At 37.7% G+C, this 20,913-nt stretch overlaps 1 protein-coding gene across 3 annotated transcripts in view; it reads right to left on the reverse strand.

Annotated features, from left to right (window-relative positions):
• The window catches only part of KDM4C (lysine demethylase 4C), a 259,796-nt gene that overhangs the window by 53,127 nt on the left and 185,756 nt on the right, over positions 1 to 20,913 (reverse strand). Inside the window, exon 18 of one of the 3 annotated variants that reach the window (XM_054284547.1) lies at positions 8,446 to 8,590. The exons of the other annotated variants lie outside the window; for them this stretch is intronic. Within the exon in view, the coding sequence (XP_054140522.1) occupies positions 8,525 to 8,590 (66 nt within the window). The 3' untranslated portion in view covers positions 8,446 to 8,524. Of the gene's footprint in view, positions 1 to 8,445; positions 8,591 to 20,913 lie in introns of those variants that run through there. 3 annotated transcript variants of the gene reach the window in all.

The raw sequence follows: 20,913 nt of genomic DNA on the forward strand, positions 1-20,913 counted from the left end.
AATGTTACAAAGTCCTCTCACAGTCCATGTTCATGCAGGTCCTTATAAAACAAAGGACTAAGAGAGGCATCATGCATCCAGTTCTGCTGCAAATTTTAGGTAGCTGCAGAACTCAGGACACTGAGTTTGGAAGTATGCATCTTTTCTCAGGTTTAGACACAACTGGTGACAACTCAAGGCTCCTTTTAGTTATAGCAATTTAAATATAATTTTTCATAATAATCAGAATATTTCTAGAATATAAAACAAAGTCCAAAAATTAGCTTTTGAACTTCTCAACAATTTTAAAAAGCAGGTCATAGACACCTCTGTAAAAAAACTTCAAATATTTATTAACAGCAAAGAAAATAGGTGAGGCCTGCACTATTTTATCTTTTGACAACATTCTTCTCATCAATGTTTTCTGTAGCATGTTGTATAGTGCTTTAGAAAACTAAAATGGCTGTTTCAGACTGAGCCAGACTCTTTTTCTGCACATCTAAGAACAGGAAAAAATTTCATGACACCCAAGAAAATGAACACAATTGTCTCAAAAGATCTATTACTTTCCGAAATCTTTCAACTTATTGAAAGAAATGAAGCTTATTTTGTGTTTTACTACAACTACACAAATATGTTCTAAGTGCTCTTTCTGTTAGTAGGGCAGTAGCTATCTGGGACATACCTTAAGGGGACATGCATATTTCTAGTCTTTTTCTAGAACAATTGCTTTCTCTTTAGTGTGTTCAGAAGTACATCCTGACTATTAATGGAGTAAGAATTGATACTGTTCCTCAGCCCAGAAATCAAGACAATTCCTCCATACTCCTTTAAGGAATATATTGTCAGGGTTTAACCCTAGCTGGCAACTAAGCACCAAGCAGCCACTTGCTCACTCCTCTCCACTCCCTGGTTATCGAAACAGGACGACTCCCAGGTCAGGAAGAAATGATGAGGAGGACTCCATCTTATCAGAAGGCTAATTAGTTACTTTATTATACCATATTATTCGATATTATATTACACTATACATTACATCTATATTATATTACACTTTACATTACATCTAACTGAATCTGCCAAGCACTCAAGCATGCACACTACTGCACTCCAACTGCACAGAATCTCACAACTGTCAGCCAACAGTTCCGACACACTGGTAGGCCAAGGAAACAAAACACCATCACTTTGGGTAAACAATCTCTATATTGCATTCTACTCTGGCACAACACAGGCACAGCAAATAAGAAAAGAATAGTTTTTGCTTTCTCTGAGCTTCAGAGAATGTGAAACCCAGAAATATTCTTGGGAAGAATTGTGCCTTGCTTTTCTCTGTGAAATGTGGCTACACCTGGGGGGACTGGGAGAGGAACCAGAAAAAACATGGAGTTCAGATAAGAACATTTAATAATTGAAACAAAGTAAAATATACTGATACTAATAATACTAATGATAATACTAACAACAATAATAATAATGGTTCTGAAAAGGAAAGATAGAGAAATACAAAACCCAAGAAAAACAAGTTATGAACAAGAGAGTTTCTCACCAACCACTAACTGATGCTAAGCCTGTCCCCAAATAGTTATCAGCCCCTGTTCCAGATAACTCTCCCAGTTTATATATAGTGGACATGACATTCTATGGTATTAATAGCCCTTTGGCCAGCTCAGGTCACCAGTTGTGGCCACGCTCCCTCACAGCTTCTTGTGCACTTCCTCAATTGCTATGGGACACTAAAAAGTCCCATTGACATTATGTTCATACTAAATCCAAAATACAGCACTGCATCAGCTACTAAAAAGAAAATGAACTCTGCTCCAGCTGAAATCAGGACAGATACAAAACAAAAAAACCCCCACAGATTTATTTGCGACTAACACTTCATGCAATTATTTTCAGCTAAAGCAATTAACACCTAAAGAAATTACGAGCAGTAATCTAAAAAACCCTCAGTTCTGCTTTGCAAAGACAAATGTCTTAGAAATCAGAGGCAACCAACAAGTCCACCCACATACCTAATAGTTACATAATCATACCAGTACAAACAAAGAAATGTGTCATTCAAGGAGCAATTCAAGAAGCAGTGATTGAAAGAGGAAGGCTCTTAATCTTTTCGCAACTTCTCAGTGTATGAGTAAGGAGAAAGCATTAAATTACTCCCACCTGTTGATCTGCTCCAGCACGTAGCTTAGTCAGGCAAAACCAGGGAAGATACCTGGCAAAGGTAGGGAATCATTGTCCCAGTACTATAACTGAGAGAGTCAGCTTCTAAGACGCATTTGAGGGCTGCACACACTCACCTCTGCTACTGATAGTGCATCTCCTCCCTCCAGCAAGTACACACACAGCAAACCAAGGTAACACCTTAGGTTCACCATCTGAGGAAGAAATGATCAAGAAACTACACCTCTCCATGGCTCGGGCAGTTACAGGGGAAATAATTGTTAAGATGTTCAGTTTAGTTATTGCTGAGGTCTTACTTCCCACCCCCTTTCCCAAGCTATTACATCACAATTCCCTTCCTGCTTTCATACTGATTCCCCTCCTTCTCTTTTTCTTCCCTCCAAAATATCAAAGATACACCTACTGTAAGTCATATCTTGTGAGAAGCATTAAGTATTAGACACAACATAAGATAATACTCACATAAGAGATCTCTGGTATAATGCAAATTACTCCCCTATCTGAATGTACTGCAGTTTGAGAAGCAAGGCTATTCAAAACTGACTCTTCATTGATTTAAAGTGTTGATGATTTGTTACATGAATTTCAGGAAAGCAGACTTTTAGACCACTGTGCCCCCCATAACATAAGTTTATTTTTCATGTCTGGATGGTGAGATAGCAGCAACCCTGTTCCTAAGAATTGGTGCAATAGGCTAAAACTAATTTTTTCTGCTTTATCATTATAAAATATACGAAATATGTTTAGATTATATAGAAGATAATTCTTAAGGAAATCAATTTTTCTCACAATCCTACATTTCAAAACAATTATATTCTAAAATCATGCCGTTGTAGCACCTCATAGGACATGAAATCCATGTGCCTTAAGAGATCTCAGATTTATTAAATAGGATCATTTTTATTACTAGTGATAACTAGTGATTTTGACTTTATGCTTAAGTTCCTAATTAGCGCACTGTAACAGAACTAGAAAATAGCAATATTTTCAATAACACTGTGATAAAGAAAAAATTCAAAATGTATCTATTAATCTTTATAATCTCTTCTTAAAGGATTGGATGTATTTGATGGCTTCAGTAAACAATTTACCTTTTTATTTTCTTATCACAAATATCAAATTCAAAAACTTCTTAAAATAAAGGAAGAATTTCTTTATGGATAGTTTTGGAAAAAAAACTCAGCAGCAACTGTAGGGAATAACAGCACAATGAAAATTGTGTAAGCACGTGAATGGAATATAAACCACATGTAAAGCAGTTCATGATCTCTGAAGTGCTAAATGCTACTGTTTCAAAGATCAGGGCGCCTACAGGTTTTAGGTAGTACATTTTTACTATCTGCATAAAGAATCAAGGAATCAGCAACTCTGGAAAAAAACGCCAAAATAAACAACCTGAAGACAAAAGGTACCGTGGATAAAATACAGATTATAGCAATATGATGCTGTCCTGTCTCGGCTGTTGAAATAGCCTGGTAAGGCTCTGGATGGCCTTGAGGCAGCCCGTGCTCAAAAGGAAAGGAGTCTTCAGGTTTCTCAGTTCTTCAGTGTTGTTTATTAATTCTTATTTACAATGTTTTCTCCCGGCCCAACAGAGGTCCGCACAGCAAGTCAGCTACGGGCACACGGACCTCCCTCGGGGCGGCCACTTATTTTTATACCAAAAACTACGTGTAAGATATTTACCTTTTCCTCCCAATACCTTTCACTCTTATTGACAAGTGCAAATTCAGTAAGAACCAATCTCAAAGTGCCACCATCACCATCAAAGATGGATGACAAGAAGAAGAAGGACAGGACACGCCCTAATGCCTCCATCTTGTCTCCTAGAACCCCCTGTACCGAGATTCTAAAACCTGTGTTTTCACTCTATAATTAATCTATCCCTTCACCACTTATCCCCGTGTGATCCTCCCATCCTCATACAGGTGTTGCTTCCTGCGCAGGATCAAAGTCTAACCACCAAACACTTCTGGCAACGTTCCAGGACTTCCGAGCCCCCCAAAGGTTGTCTCAGCAATTCTGGACATCAGAAATGATGTGCTGAGTTCCCACATGATGCTATTGAAAATAATTTAAAAAACCATGTTGAAATGGAGTAACCGAAAGTCAATATTGAAAGCATTCATCTTAAAAAGCCATAAAAACATGGACAGAAAACATTCAAATGTTACAATTATGCTATATACTCAGGAACTGGCTAAGAAGTTGTATACTCCATGATCCAGCTATGAGCATCAGCATTACGGGACACGAGTCATGGTAACTTGGTCCTGCAAGACTTCTGGCCCTGCGGCATGAGGTTTTCTGCTGCCCTTGTGTCACTTTGGATGAAGTACTTATTTGTGCTATAATACCAACAGTATCAGAAATTTATAGACATTTAAATGAGTAACTTTCCCATTATGCCTTCCCCCCAGGACATGGCAATGAAGCCTTTCGTAGAGAACATCTAAACTTTACTCTTCAATATATGGAATTTTTAATGATAGTGCTCATCCAAGCTTTTACACTTTATAGAGGAAATATGATTATGGCAAAGGTCTTTTAGCATCTTTTTCACATCAAAATAGCTTTTTAGTATTTTGAGCTTCCAGGGTGGCATTTCTGGCATGCTCATCATAAAGATGACTGAAAACTAAGAAATTGATCTCTCTTGAGGTCAAAATTTGAAAAGGTTATTCCTAGCTGATGTGAGTCAAATTGTTACTAAAAAATATTCCTTCAAAATAACTTTCAAAGAAAACCTGTGATAATGCTCACAGAACAGTGTTATAATATATATTTTGTATAGCATTTTTAATGTAAATGTTCTGTGATAATTGGAAATATTTCCGGTAACACCGATATTGATATATGCTCTGTGGGGTTTTTTTATGGCATGTTTTCTCTTTCTTATTTGAAACCAATTTTTCCTGCTACTTTTCCTTCTATTTTTGGGGTTACTCTTCAAATATAAACAATTAACAATTACGTAAAATTTGTAAGACTGTACAAATAATACAATTCCATGGACTACATGGTAGTAATTGCGTGTGAAACACAGTTCTGTCATCATTACTAAAATGCTGGTGCATTGCAGGAAATGCAGTTTGCTTCAAGATGAATGATTTATTTGGAAAACAGAATGATCAGCAAATCTCATTTTTCTTACTAAGTCAAAAATATATCATAGAATCAGAGAATATTCTGAGTTGGAAGGGACTCTTCAGGATCATTCAGTTCAGCTCCTGGCCCTGTGCAGGACACTCCAAGAATAACTCCATGTGCCTGAGCACATTGTCCGAACACTTATGGAGCTTTGTCAGGCTGGTGCTGTAACCTCTTCCCTGAGGAGCTGTTCCAATGCCCAACCACTCGCTGGGTGAAGAACCTTTTTTATCCTAATACCCAACCTAAACCTCCCCAACTTGATGCCATTCCCTTGGGTCCTGTCACTGATCACTAGATATATTTTTTAAAGAATAAATAATGTTCTGCAAATCCATCATCTGAGTTTCAAGTAAGTCATAAGTCAGCAGCCTCAGCTGCATGACATGGTAATTCTCTTGGGGAATTATGATGTCTGAAGTACAAAAATTGTAATAAAAATTATGACAGGTTTCCCTCATAATTCAGTAAGATAGTAAAATTCTTGAAGCTTAAAAATTCTTCAGCATAATCTCTGCAGATTGCACATTCAATTCCACAGCAAAAACAAGAACATAAAGGGACGTGCAAATTCAGTATTTTACACAAAAGAAGAAAAAAGAATCAAGTATTTTAGTATTAGCATGCAGATTAATAAAAAAATAGAAAATTGGTTTAGAACCACTCTGTAACAATTCTTGTAGAGCTTTATTACACATCTCATTCTATTTCCTGGCTGGCTGTGAAGGACTGCCAGGTTTTCATTTGTATTCCAGCTGTATCTGGTATTGATTTACATCATTAAGGATAGTTTTGTCTTCTAAACAAAAGGCATGAAATTCTTACGAATTATTCTCTTAATTCCAAGCAAATGCAACACAGCTATTATTCAACCAAATTATACTTATTGTCATGGAAGTTTTGAAGATATCTTAGAGCTACATAGCTCAAACACGTAGAACTGCATATATCTTCAGTGACAGTCTCTGCCATAACTGTCCTTTACATATCTATAGAGATATTATGGCCATGTAATAATGAGAATGTGACTGTTGCTTGACATCACAGTTTACATCACTGCATGTACCAATTTCCAAGTATGACATATTTTAGACTGCTTAAGACAGAAATTTTGAATAGACCCTGTCCTCAGTGGGTCAAGTAATTACAATGAAGCAGCAACAGGCAACAGAGCAGTCTAGTCAGGGCTGAACAGATGTCTACCTTCTGTGGGACTCTACCAACAGGAGATCTCTGTTTTCTTCATTGATTTTTTTACTAAATGTTTTACATTTCAATGCTATACATAGAGGGTTCTCTCTTTTTAATCAGTGAATTTTAGGGATTGTAAAAATTTTATGGATCTGGGAAAACTTTACTGTGAAAAACAGAAGTTGCTGAAAACAGCAGTCTCAAGTTATTAGAATAATAATGACAAGCTATACGACAAGATGGATATATATGAATCACTGACTGAATTATATTAGCAGATCATCTTTAGCTTTCTATACATTTTGAAGATACAACAGCATAATCATACCAGCTTTCAAAAAGTGAGAGAGATGTAGAAAGAAAGAAAAAAAGAAATTTCATTTATTGGTATGTTTTGGTCATTTTATCATCATTGTTAAAACAAAAACCCAGTATTGAATTAAACAAAATGTAGTCTATGTGTGTCACTTATGGTACATTTTTCAGTCTTTTTTTCCTTTTTAAGTCATTGGCTTGAGATATTTCATTTATAATATAAACCTAACTAACGTCTCTCTTAGAGCCCTAATATATGCTCATTTTTAATTTCACTCTGCATGTACAGACGATACCTCCTATAACGTGACTCTTGTTCTAAAGAAGCAATGCCCCCTATCCTCCAGTCCCAAATAAGTCTGAACACAGGCTCTTAGGGTACAAAAATTTTCATCGATTCTTCAAAAAAAGCTAGAGAAATACTTAGCTAGAGCTAAGTATTTTGAAAAATTTTATATTTCAGGTTCTCCAGAAAATACTTAATGTAAAGAGACTTACAAAAGATATCACTCTTTTGCCCCAACTATCTAAACAGATTAATACTGCAGCTTTTGAGATGAGATACATTTCTTCCTCTTGAAGGTGGTCTCAGTAAGAGGGACAGGCTTTTCTGCCTTGGAGACACCACTGGTATAGATGGACTATCATCCAGATCATCAATTGATGAGTTTCCACACCCAGAGCCTTGTACCCAGGGACTAAGGCATGTGGAAAGGCAAGGTGGGAAAGGAGGAGGTTTGTTTTGCCTGCCACCTCAACCATACACTCGTCTCCATTAACACTTTTAAGTTGCTGCCTTCTGCCTGGTAGTTGAAGGATATAGAATCCCCTTGGATCTTATTCTGGTGGCTTTCCCAGTTTCTGTCCCAGAAATGCTTCCTAATGCTCCTTAACCTTTTTACTTCCTCACAAAACTCTGACACCAGATTGCACAGGTAAGTGCTTTGCCACACCTCACACTATGGTTCTCACTACTGCCAGCTGCTTTCTGAGCAAAGGCCCTGCAATGCTCTGGGGAAAATACTGAAAACCAAAGTTCAGCAAAAAGGAATGTATGTGTTTGCTATAGTTCACCAAAGACAACCTTAGGAGCCACAACACCAAAGCAGCTTGGTGTACCACTGCAAGAGAGACACACAACAATGGATGGCATGACATGGAAAACCAGGCATACTCTGTTGAAAACAATGCAGCTTTTGAGAATTAAGACAAATTACCCAAAATGGTGACTGAAAGCTGAACTTTGCTTCATTAACTCTACATAAACTTTTTGCTACAAGCTGTCTTGAGAAGGAGGAGGAAGCAAATGAGGCCATCTGCAGGCATCTGAAGCAGCCTCAAAGGTACAGGCCCTGGTTCTTCTGGGGGACTTTACTCCCCTGACATCTGCTGCAGAACCAGCACAGTGAAACACAAACAGCTCAGGAAGTTCCTGGAAAGCACGGATGGCAACTTCCTGACACAGGCAGTGGAGGATCCCCCAGGCAATGGTGTGCTGCTCAACTGATACTAACAAACAGAGAAGGCCTTGCTGGATTGAGAGTGTGGAACTCAGCTCCAGATGAGGAGAAAGCAGGGTAGCAAGTAGCCACAACCAGAGACTTTGGGAGAGCTAACCTGAGCTTCTGCAGGAATTTTCTGGGAAGAATTCCATAGGAACCAATCCTGCAGAGTAAAGGGGCTGAAGAGAGTTAGTTGATAATCAAGGATCATTTCCTCCAGGCTCAAAAGCAATGAATCCAAATGTGCAAGAAAGGGGAAAAAAGACCTGACAGATAAATAAAGAACTTCTCTCATTACCCAGTGGTAAGCAGGAAGTACACAGGAACTGGTGACAGGGTCAGGTCACTTGGAAAGAATTTAGAGAGATTGCCAGAGTAAGTAGAAATGAAACAGGAAAAACAAAGGCCCATGTGGAATTAAATCTGGACAAGGATGCCAAGGACAACAAAAGCGGATTCTTCAAATACATCAATTACAAAAGGAAAACAAAAGATAAAGTAGGCCCATTGCTAAATGCTGGATCATCTGGAGCAATCCTGATGAATGTGCTCTAGGGTAACCCTGCTTGAGCATTGGGTGCCTTCCAACCTGACTCATACTGTGTTTCTCTAACTCCAAAACACATACTACTTTTCACACCCTCACATATGCTAATTTATGCCTATAATCAGTCAAACTCCACCTAAACATGAAATTACAACTGTAATTTTACCTTCTCCTCTCCCTCAGAAAAACCCATTGTAAGTGTAGTGGAAGTGGAAATGCATGACAAGAGATTTCACCTTCGTATTCTGGGATGATCACCAGGCTATAACTATCTCCTCCCCCATAGGGATGCTTATTGGGCAAGACTTGAATAATCAGCTCTACCAAGTGCTTCTTCAGAAAATTCAGAAAGCAAGCTTGTGTTTGTTATCATACTTTTAGCAATACATATTCATGTCAAAATGTACTGCATTTGTTGTTGGCTTTATTACTAATATTTGAGGTATTCACATGTCCTTCTCTAGACAGTGTATGTATCACCGTCAAACCTGCATTTCTGCTGCTCAGTAAACAACATGATTTTGCACCTGGCCATGAGAGTTACTGAACGTGACCACACTTCTAAGTCCTGCCAGGACAGTTCATTGTTCGCAAGCAGGCAAACAATGTATCACGCTGTCTATAAATCCATAATCATGGTAGCACTCATTGAACCCAACCAGATTCACAATGCCACTTGGCTCTCCATTTCTGTTGTTCAGTGTTTAATTGGCCATTACTTAGTATCTAAGCCTAGCAGCTCCCAATCCCTCTGACGTCAGAGAACAGCTATAATACAAGAGAGTTTATTTTCTGCCAAATTCAACACAACAAGAAGAATCTGCATAACTCTTAATGCAACACATGCTCTGCTCATGGAGAGCAGATCTCTCTGCTATGAGATCTGAACAGCTGCATGTTTTCTTGGGAACTTACTCTGGGTAGCCACAACAGTTCCAGTTAGTGCAGAAGACATAGCTTCTGCCAGGAGCTAGGAGGATGATGACCACTGTTGTAGTGCGTTCGGTTAGTTTATTTAATTGTTCCCCCATTTTGTGTATTACTCCCCCATTTTATGTATTGTTTCCCCCTGTTTAATGTAAATGGTTCTGCCCTCCCCCAGTTTAGCCCTGCCAATTATGTTGTCCCCATGGCAACTCCCGCCATTGGGATTGTCAGTTTTTTCAGTTATATAATTTCTCTGCCCTCTCCCTCCCTTATATGTAGACTTTCTCTCCTCCCTGGGCCCAGTCAATCACCCCCCACTCCTCCCAACATTCCAGAATCTTCTTATCTCTGGGGGTTGTGGTTGGCTGTGGTCCCGGAGCCCCTCCTTTGCTTTGTATTTATTGGCTTCCCCTTTATGTCAGTTATGTTAAGTTCATCCCTTCACCCTTCCCGATTGGTTCCCTGTAAATCCCACCCATATACACCCCTTTCCTTTAAAATCCCACTTCTCCCTCCCCTCGGGACCACTCCCCGGTTGGTTGCTCCTCAGTTGGTTGCTCAAAAACATCAATAAACCGACTTAATCCCCGGTGAGTGTCCTGCTCCTTTCCTCGTCTAACCATCAGCGAGAGCCTGTCCGCAGCCAGCACAGCCCGAGGCCATCTGACGCCAAGGAGTGCTTGCAGGGAATTGCAGCTGGGTGTCAGCCCCTACCCTCAGCTAGCCGGACACTGACCCTTTGGGCCACGTACACCTCGCCGCAGACCGCCTCCTGGGAGAATGACGACCACCAACTCACTGCTTGAACTGATAAGGCGTCAACACCATTACTGTGCATCCCTCTGCAGTAACTCTGCACCATTCCCTGGTAACTCACATTTTCCAGGCTGTTTTGTAAACATATGGAGGTGGCCACAATTCCTCTGGCAATGTCCAGACCTTGTAAGCATCTCTCCTGAGAGCCACCAGATCTGTGTGGGTGTCTCTATGCTCTGGCAATTGGTTTGGCAATTGGTTTATCTAACACTATACTAAGACTTCTTAACAAAACTCACAAACTATCACTTTGGTTATCTAGAGTCTTTCCCTTCCACGTTTACTGCCTAAGATTTGCCATTTGGCAGGTATTTGAAAAGTTTGAAGCTTTCTGTTTAGATAAGAAGCAGTTTCATTACAAATAAGGAACAGAAGTCAGATAAATCACCAAAAGCTCTAAGTGGTGCATTCCCAACCTTCTCTAAGTTACAAGCTGTAACCTATTGTGGAGAATTATATGTTCATCTTCTTAATTATTTTAGAATAAAGATCTACCAAGGAATTTCAGCATAGAAAATTCAGTGATTTATAACCTTGCCACAAAATAGATAAATCCTACTGTTTACACCTATAATACAGCACCAGCACCTGTAATAAAAGCAGAAAAGATTGCATACTGCTATTCTGATTTTAAAAATATTAATTAATTTTTATGTTCACAATAGTGGTTAATCTAGAAAATACTTTGATTAACATAGTTTATTCTTCAGACTCTTATTCTTAAAATTTCACTGTATTAAACTGTTCTGATCACCATTGTGAATTTCTTCTTTATAGTTAAACCCACACTAGATCCATAAAACTTTGCTCTATTTAGCAATATCACTTCTCAGGATTATGTAGTGAAGTAACCTGACCTTCTAATCAAATCCTAAGGAAAGCAGGAAAATTTTAAATCTATAAGAGAAACTATACCTACGAAATCTAAATAATATCAAGAAGTTCCTATGAAACAGAAATCAGTAACATAGAAATGTAAGAAAAAATAAATTGTCAGATGTGACACCTACAACAACTGTCATTTTGATAATTTCTAAATGACAGACATGAACCTTCTAATCACAAATAAAAGAAATCAAAATTGAACTAAATGTTCCAATCTTTTTAAAAGCCTGAAAAAGAAGTGAAGTTTTAATTTGAACTAAATACTTCTCTTTCCTTTAAAAATAATCCCATATTTCCATGAAGCACTATGCTTTTTCATAACATAAAACCCTCTATACAGCTCTAAAGAAAATCCCAGGCACTTAAGAAATGTTTCCATTTTCAGTAAAAACATAAATCAAAAAGCATCAGGTGAGATGTTGGTAAGCTCTCAAACATTTCTAACAATACATTATGGTCATTCCTTACTCCTTAAACACATCCCTAAAGGATAACTGCACAAGTTTAAGCTTTTTCAACTCCAAGTAGTTCCTTGACCAAGGGTCAGCACTGTCAGCTAAGCTTAGATCCATAAGCCTGTACATAGTGAAAATTTTCACAATGAACCTGTTAGCACAGAAGACAGTTTTTATAGGACCAGCTTAATCACTCAAGAGTTTGGGTCACCTACTACCTTAACCACTTTCCACTCTCAAGGAACAGCATGTACTATCAAAACTTGTTGCCAAGATTGAGTTGGTAAAAACAAGGTGAGAAGGGATGGGGAAGGATTACTACAACATACTCAGAATTTTTTTCCCTCAGAGGAAAGATAAAGTAGTATGTGGGTATCCTTTACATCATTTGGGAACTACTTGAGAGGCTCTGTGATTAATGGACATCTACAGCAAAGATCTACATGCAAACAAAAGGCAATACAAAAATTTAGCCAAGTATTAATACAAAATCATTTTACTGGTATGAAAGGAAAGGGTCTTTGCAATACCTTTGAGCCACCTGGAATGTAATAATTATCATATTTACATAAATATTTACCAGCCCATGAAACCTTCAAAGCAATGGGTATGTAATATGCCATAGAGGGTTACCATTATACAATAGCACAGTGACAAAACGCAGAGCAAAAGTAGTGGGTGGTTTTTTAATGTTTTTTCAGTTGAAAGTCATCAACATATAGGCATCTATGATTTTTATGCATCATATATTTATGATGCCTAATAAAATATTTAGGATGCAAAAACTGCATTTTCTATACCTAAATTAAGTTAATTGGGTGATCACATGCATTAAATAAAGAAAAGTGTTATTGAGATAAAAAATAAAGACGGCTTTTATGGTGTGATCAGTACAGAGTGTTCTGTATGTCTTAATTTTTTACAGCTAGATAAATAAGCAAGCCAAGAAGATCCTCATTTTACCAATTCTACTACTATTCTCATAGTGACAGTGGAAAATCCAATTTACTGCACATACCAAGATGATATTCTTTAACACATATTTAGTTACATTAACAAAACTAAGTAATACTTGAAAACATTACGATGATAATTTAAGAACAAAAACATTTCTAGTACAGTTATTTTATGCTCAGATTTTGCTGCACTGAAGAAAACAAAAATTTAGAAACTAAACCATTCAAAAATTATTAATCTGGCCACCCCAAATGAACAATATAGACTCTACTCATTCCTCTCAATATATTTGTTATGCATCTTCTTCCTTTAGCTTAGATGGAATGTTCATTTGCACTTTGAAGTTTTCTCTTTTCTCTCAAACAATATTCACTAAGGTGAAAAATATTTAGCCATTGGCTGCTTCCCTCATAAAGCGCTCTACAGTTCAAGGTTCTACATTGACTGATAGGTCAACCCCTGCCTTCTGATCTAAAACAAGAAGAAAATCAGTTTGCAGCATCAACTCTCCTTTCATACAGATCAGATACATTGAAAGTCTACAAAGTCTCAGCCATAATCCCATCCCACTGACTGCTCACTAACCATTTCACCATGCTCAAATTGACAAGGATTTTGATCTTAATTTTCCTCTTTTTAAGTAATCTGATAGCAAGGGATAAACATTTAGTATATCTCCCTTATGTCTATGTTGCTTACCTGCTCTTGTAATGCCTATGCTGTCATTTTGTTTCACTTATTTTGAAAATCATCATTGAAAATCATGATTTGAAAATCATCAAAAAAGGGCTGAGTCACATATATCTGGATATACTGGAACAAATGTTTGTAATTTACAAAAAGCTGTCTAGGACAGCACAAAGTTCTGAATTATACAAATGTTTCATCAGCAAGTACTTCTCTGACACCTGCTTATATGTTAGTAACAATTACTCAGCTGTATAAACAAGGAAATCACCCAAACAGACTGAAAAACAGCACCCAAAAAACTAAACTGTATTAGGAAACATATCACTTCATTAAAGACATTGAGAAACTAGAGCAAATCCAGAACAAAGCTGGTGAAGTATCTGAAGAGTAAGTCCTATGAAGAGTGGCTGAGGGAGCCAAGATTGGAGAAAAGGAGGGGAGACCTTATCACTCTCTATAACTCCTTGAGAGAAGGTCTTAGTGAAGTGAGGTCAGCCTATTCTCCCAATGTTTAAGGAAAGACTGGATGTGGCACTCAGTGCCATGGTCTGGTTGACAAGGTGATGTTTGGTCAAGGGTTGGACTAGATTATCTCAGATGTCTTTTTTAACCTAAATAATTCTGTGATTCTGGCAGGAATGGCAGACGCATTCAGCAAACCTTCATCTCCTACATTTTCCACTTACCTAACAAATCACATCCAGGAGAGAGCTGCAAATTCTCAATTTCTATTTAAAAGCTATACTATTTCTACTTGCTATAATGAGATCATGGATTACTGCAAATAGAAAACTCCTAAGGGAAAAAGAGACATGACAGTTATCTCAAAGGCAACTTTCATAGTGACCACAGTATTTTTCAGATAGATGGGATATCTTGAAACTATGGTGAACTGAAAAGTGCCCAGGCATTATAAGCAGTTCTGAATATGCTGAGTCTACACTGCAAACTGTGTTACGGCAGCAAAATTATGCAGCCAGCAGGTATCAGTTATAAAAAGTAAATGCCTCTCACAAGGACAAAAATACTCTTTCCACGATGGTCAAAAAGCAAAATGCTCAGAACCAAAAGGACATCTGTGATTTAAGTCAAGCCTTCTTAGTCACAGATCTGGAATTTCTCCAAAATCATGTAAGCGCTAGTCTATTGCAAGACTGCAATTCCTCTGTCATCAAGGAATTTATTTTTAATACTGTAGAAGAAAACCAAAAAGCTATAGACTAGATGGCTAGCTGAATATCATACAGTATCAGGTAACATGAATTTTTCTGCTGCTTGTTCTGCTCTCTTTCTCCAGCCATCACTTCTATGTTGTCTTAACACTGAAAGATAATGTAGATGGATACTTTCCTATTAAGGAGATTACAAACTTGAGACACCAGGCTAAAGACTAAGATTCCTATATATTATCTCTTCCTCAGAATAAGAAGTTCTTCAAAAAAAAGTTTGTATTTGCAATGGCTTCTTTATTTATGGTCAAGCTGATGCAAACTTACTCAAGAACATGTCTCCTACTATTGCTCTGATGTGAAAAAAGCAGAAGAATATATAACTTTCAAATAGAGGATATTTTCTGCAGCCTCCACTTGTGTTCATATGCCCTTATATCTGACCAGTTTCATAAAATTAAATTTTCCAAACTATGAAGTTAACATATTCATTACTCAATTTATGAGCTCTGTGACAATCTATGTATGATTTTGTTATGAAACCTTCTCACACAGTCCCTTCCTTCTCTGCTGAAAAGGCAGACAGTAACACTGACTCTCCACCAAGAGAATTTTCTGTCATAGTGTCACTCTGTAAAAGATAGGCTACTGGACAAATTGGAAGATGATGTAGGCTGCAGTGCCATCCTTATGATGTTGACATTGCTTGAAGATTTATATTTGTCAGACTTGGACAGTGCAGTCTCTCAGTTTGCCAAGTGCCCTGCTGTGATAAGGTGCAAGGAATAAGTAAGCTGCTTAAGTTCAGAGCTGACAAGACAGATGTAATGCTTGCTGGTAATGAAAACAACACACAGCTATTCCTGAAGACCACACGGTTAAACATATTGGATGTGCCTAGCAAATGATCTCACATCACTACGTGTACAGGAAAAATAAGTCACTTCTCCAGAAACAAAATGGTGTTGTCTGTCATTCAGGGCATTTAAGAGACTCAACTCTAGTGAAAGCTAGGGCAGCTGTCTAAGAGACCATACCTTCTCCTGGTAACAGAGGGTTCCCAAACAAAACAGTAGCATGAAACAAATTAAATGTTTAAAAAGCTGCACAGGAAAAAAGGCAGGACAAATCACTAGTCTCTAAAAGACTGTGCCATTTTTCCACCAATAAAACTTTATCTAAAATGGATACCTTATCCTTTTTCTTGGAAATTGCATATATAGAAAGCTCACAGAGAACTACTTCAGCTAATGGGAAAAAAAGTAACCCCAGGCAGCAGCTCAGCTATCTTCTTTTTTCCTTTTTAAAACGAACATTAACTTGAGTTACTTTAAATCCCCAGAATTTGCTGTGCAAATCAACTTACTACTTTCTTCAGCATCTTCTTAACAAATATTACTTCAAATAGCAGCCAGCTTCCTAAAGAAAAACCAGTATCTGTTCATGAAGACAAGTTCTCAAGCTTATAACCTGAACTGGACCTTTTACCCTTCAAGGAACAGGTCTCACAGTAATGTTTCAAGGATCACCACACATATGCCTTATGGCAGAGAATTTTAAGTGAGGGAAATAACAGGAAAAGATTAGTTTAAAGTACTAAAAATCCAAACTGCTGAAAGCTAAAAATTCTCACTGAACTGAGTTTTGAACTATTTCCAATTATTTCCAAGTAATTAATTTATCAATTGCTCATCATTCTATCCTTAAAATATGTCCGATCTATGACATGACATGCAGCATAAGTAACAAGCAGAAGGAGCTAGAAGTGACTGCACAAATGGAAAGCTATGATCTAATCACAAATGCTGAAATTTTGTGAGACAAATCACATGACTGGAGCATTCCAATTAACAACTACAAACTGTTCAGAAGGGACAGGCAAGGAAAGGGGGGCAGACAATTTTCCCTCTTCTTGGACTCAATTGCATAAACTCATCTTTGAAAAACAGTGATGAACAGGTCAAGAGCTTGTGGTTGAAAATCAGAAGCCAAGCCAATAAATAAAATCTCATGGCTTGTGTTTATTACCCATCACTCAATTGAGGGAACCCTGTTGACAAAACTTTCCTACTTCACCTGCAGGGAGCATCACTCTGGCAGGTTCTGATCCAGCTGCAGGGACTTGTCAGGACAGTCCCTGACATCTGCTACAAAAGCAGCTCGGCAAGATGGAAGCACTCCAGGAGACTCCTGGGCAGCATCAAGGATAACTTCTTACCCCAGGTGTCAGAGAAGTGCTACTGCACCTGCTACTTACTGACACAGATTGACTAACTGGAGAGGTCAGGATCAGTGGCAGCCTGGGCTCAAGTGGTCATGCCCTGGTGGAATTCATGATCTCAGGGATTTTGGGCCAAAGAAAGGTTGAAGTTACTAACTCTGAATTTTAGAAGCCTGAACTTTTAGTTATTTTAGGAATTAAAATAATGGGATGGGACCCTCTGGAAAACTGCACTTAGGGAAAAAGGAACAGAACTGTCAGATCTTTAAGGATATTTTTCATAGAGCCTGAGATCTCTCCATTTCCACCACTGAGCATTCAGGCAGGGAAGGCAGGAGACCAGCATAGCTCAGTAAAGACGTCCTGGACAAAGTGAAACACAAGAAGGAAAAGCACTGGAATCAGGGATGGCATCCTGGGAAGAAAAGAGAAGTGCTGTCTGGTTGCGGAGGGACGGGATTAGGAAAGCTAAGACATAGTTGGAACTGAATTTGGCAAGGAATACAAAGAATAGTAAAAATGTCTTCTACAGGCACATTGGTCAGAAATGGAAGATTAAAGAAAATGTGAGGTACTCAATAATTTTGTTTGCCTTAGTGTTCATTAGTAATCACTCTTCCCACATCTCTGAAATCCCTGAATCTCAAGACAGGAACTGGGGAATTGAAGTCATTCCCAGTGAACCACCAAAAGAGGTTCAAGACCACCAGGGGAACCTGAACAAGTCCATAGGACTGAGATGCATCCCAGTGTCCTAATGAAATTGGCTGATTTAGTTGCCAAGCCACTCTCCATCATATCTGAAAAGTCACGGCAATCAGGGAAAGTGCCCACTGACTGGACGAAAGAGAATATTACCCTTTTTAAAAGGCATATTTATAACAGAAAATATTTTTCCATAATCTTGCATCACCTTTGTATCTGGGGTAAGGGGATTTTAACTGGAGCATCACTGCAATTATTGCCAGTTGGGTTTATGACACCATAAAGTTGTATTATTCAATCTTTTAGAAATTTACTTTTTTATTATATGCAAGTTTAAAGCAGTTTTGAATAAATTTTGCTGTGCTACTGACTATAGATTTTTAAAAACCATACAGTTCCTCACACTGTTTTTTTAAATTTCTTGGAAGTCCCCACTGTTTCATATCCACCTTTAAACAGGGTTGGAGAGAATCTTTAAAAATCATCTAGTTGCAGCTCCATGGCCACTCGACCAGTTTGCTCAAAGCCCCCATACAACCTGATCTTGAACGCTTTCAATGATGAGGCACCCACAAGTTCTGTGGGCAGCCTGCTCCAGCATTATACCATTATATAAAGTGGTATAACATTTAGTGTAATAAAAAAGGTTTTCCTTGTATCCCATCTATATCTACCTTCTTTTAGTATAAAACACTTGCTGGTAGTCCTGTCACAGCAGGTCTTGGTAAAAAAATCTTTCCCTGTCTTTCTGAGAAGTTCCTTCTAAGTATTAAAAAGCCTCAGTAAGTTTTCACCAGAGCTTTCTCTTCTCCAGGCTGAAAAGTTTCAGCCTTCTCAGCCTGTCTTCATAGCAGAGGTGCTCCAGCCCTTTGATCATTTTTGTCTTGGACCTATTTTAACAGGTCCATTATTTTTTTCTTGTGCTGGAAAACCCCAGAATTGGATGAACTATTCCAGCGGGGAGTACTCTCACAAAAGTGGAGTAGAGGGACAAAGGCCCCTGTCTTGATTTGCTGGCATGCTGCGTTTCATTTAGCCTAGGATGCACTTGGCTTGTTGGCTTTTTGGGTTGTAAGTGCACGTTGACAGCTTGCATCCAGCTTTATCCCCTGTACTCCCAAGTCATTCTCTGCAGGGGTGCTGTCAAGCTATTCATCTATCAGCTTGTATTGATATTTGGGATTGTCTCTAGCCTGAACAGAGATGTGATACAAAATTATGGAAGAATTTTGCAGTTTTAATTTGTCTTTAAACCATTACAATCACTATACAAAAAACCCCCATGCACATAACTCTTGCATATCAGAGATAAATCTTCCTGGATTCTGATGTCTGCAAATTCTTTTCTTACAGATATAAACCTGGTACCAGTTTTCTTTTTCCAGATTTGTAATTTCTGCATACACTGGACACAGTTAATCCTTGACAGTTACTACATTTTTAACAGCAGACATGTTTATGCCTCTTTCTGCTCATGTCTTCAGACATTATTTATAGTAATGCATTTCTAACATTTGCCATATCTTTCATAAGACTTGATAGTACCACACCACTGCAAGATACAAACTTGACAGTTTGCAATAGGATCTGCACATTATTCTGACAGTAAGTACTATACAGCCAGCAAACTACATTCTTCTAATATCCTTATTAAAAATCCAATGAATGCTGTGACCAAATGATATATAGTAAATTCTATTTTGCACATGATAGCAATGAGTCACTACATTTTTAATAAATTAAATATTGCAGTAAGCAACTATTGCATTATTTTTAGTTTAACACTTTTTGAAGTAAAGTATATTACTAAAAGCTATTTCATAAACCATTATAATGCAATTTGGAAATATCTTAAAATCTGGCACAAGATTTCTGTCTATTTTGGTCCCACTGCCTGTGAATGTGTGCAATGATCTAGTTAATACATGACTGCATCTATGGCATAACGATTCTACTCAATGGCCCTTTCAGCAATATTTTTGGAAACAATAAGAAGTAATCAATACTTCTTTGTATTACCAGAAACGCATAGCAACACTGATATACATCATTGCAAGTGCTTCTCTACTTTTCCACAAACACAGCTGCAATAGCTCTACTAGCCCACTGTAGTTTAACAAATGAATTTCATTACAAATTAGAACAGATTAGATGAGCACTGTCCTAAAATGTCTTTAATCCTTTTTAATCATTGAAACAGAATGACACACAGGAGAATATGTGCCCATTCTTTTAAAAGCTCATACAAATTTTTTGCTTTGAATCCATTCTTCAGTGCCATACCACAGAGAAATCTCTATATTTTTAGAATTGATGTACCTTTCAATACTATAATCTTCAGCTTTCAAGCTCACTATTATTTGCCATCAGGTGCAAATTTTAAAGTGTACAGCCTTCCAAAAAATCTTTATGGTTTCAGCCAGATTCTGAAAGGCTTGTAGATCAGTCATCATCACACTAGATTTCTTTTCAAAATAATGTTCTTCAGTCAGAGTACACTTGTGGTTATACTCGGTTCACTTGTCAAATACAAATGTGAGGTCATCAAAAGCTTCAGGGCAACTTCAGCTATTCCAAAACTCATTTTCTACCTCTATTTTGTTGGAGAAATAGTATTTCAAGTATAAAAATAATAGAAAACTCTAAAGGTAGAGAAACAAAGGCATTGCATGTGCACGTTTCAGTACAGCATTGTAGCAATTGCCTATAAAGACAAAGTCAATCCAATATCCAAGCATTTTACAACATAAAAAATACCAAAGGAAGATAAGGTATTTCACTATGAAGTTGATATATATTCTATTGAAATCATTATTTTAGAGCTGACATCTCAAAATACGTAGGTGTAAGAAGAGATGCTAATGAATCTATTTAGGTATTTCTGTTGTAATTGATGAAACATTTAAACACTCTTATTTACAAGGCCTACATTCATTATGAGTCACATGCCTGGCAAGGCTGAATGACACTAGGCTCAATATTCCTGTTGGCTTGAATTTCTCGGCCATATACTAACTAAAGCAAGGGCTTTTATTTAATTCCAGTTTTAAGTCCCATCTTTTAATAAAAATAGAAAAACAGACAAGAGAGCACTTTCTTTCAAAGGCTGATTTGATATTTGAGAGCTCAGTCTGAATTTTTTATCTCCAGAGATTTTTTATGCAGCTATAATTCATATTTATAATTAGAGCTGAGTAATTAACACTCTTTTGAAAAC

The sequence above is a fragment of the Melozone crissalis genome, unplaced genomic scaffold (genome assembly GCF_028551555.1).
Source record: "Melozone crissalis strain CALT ecotype California unplaced genomic scaffold, PUWL_Pcris_2 ptg000005l_1, whole genome shotgun sequence".
Classification (NCBI taxonomy): Eukaryota; Metazoa; Chordata; class Aves; order Passeriformes; family Passerellidae; genus Melozone; species Melozone crissalis.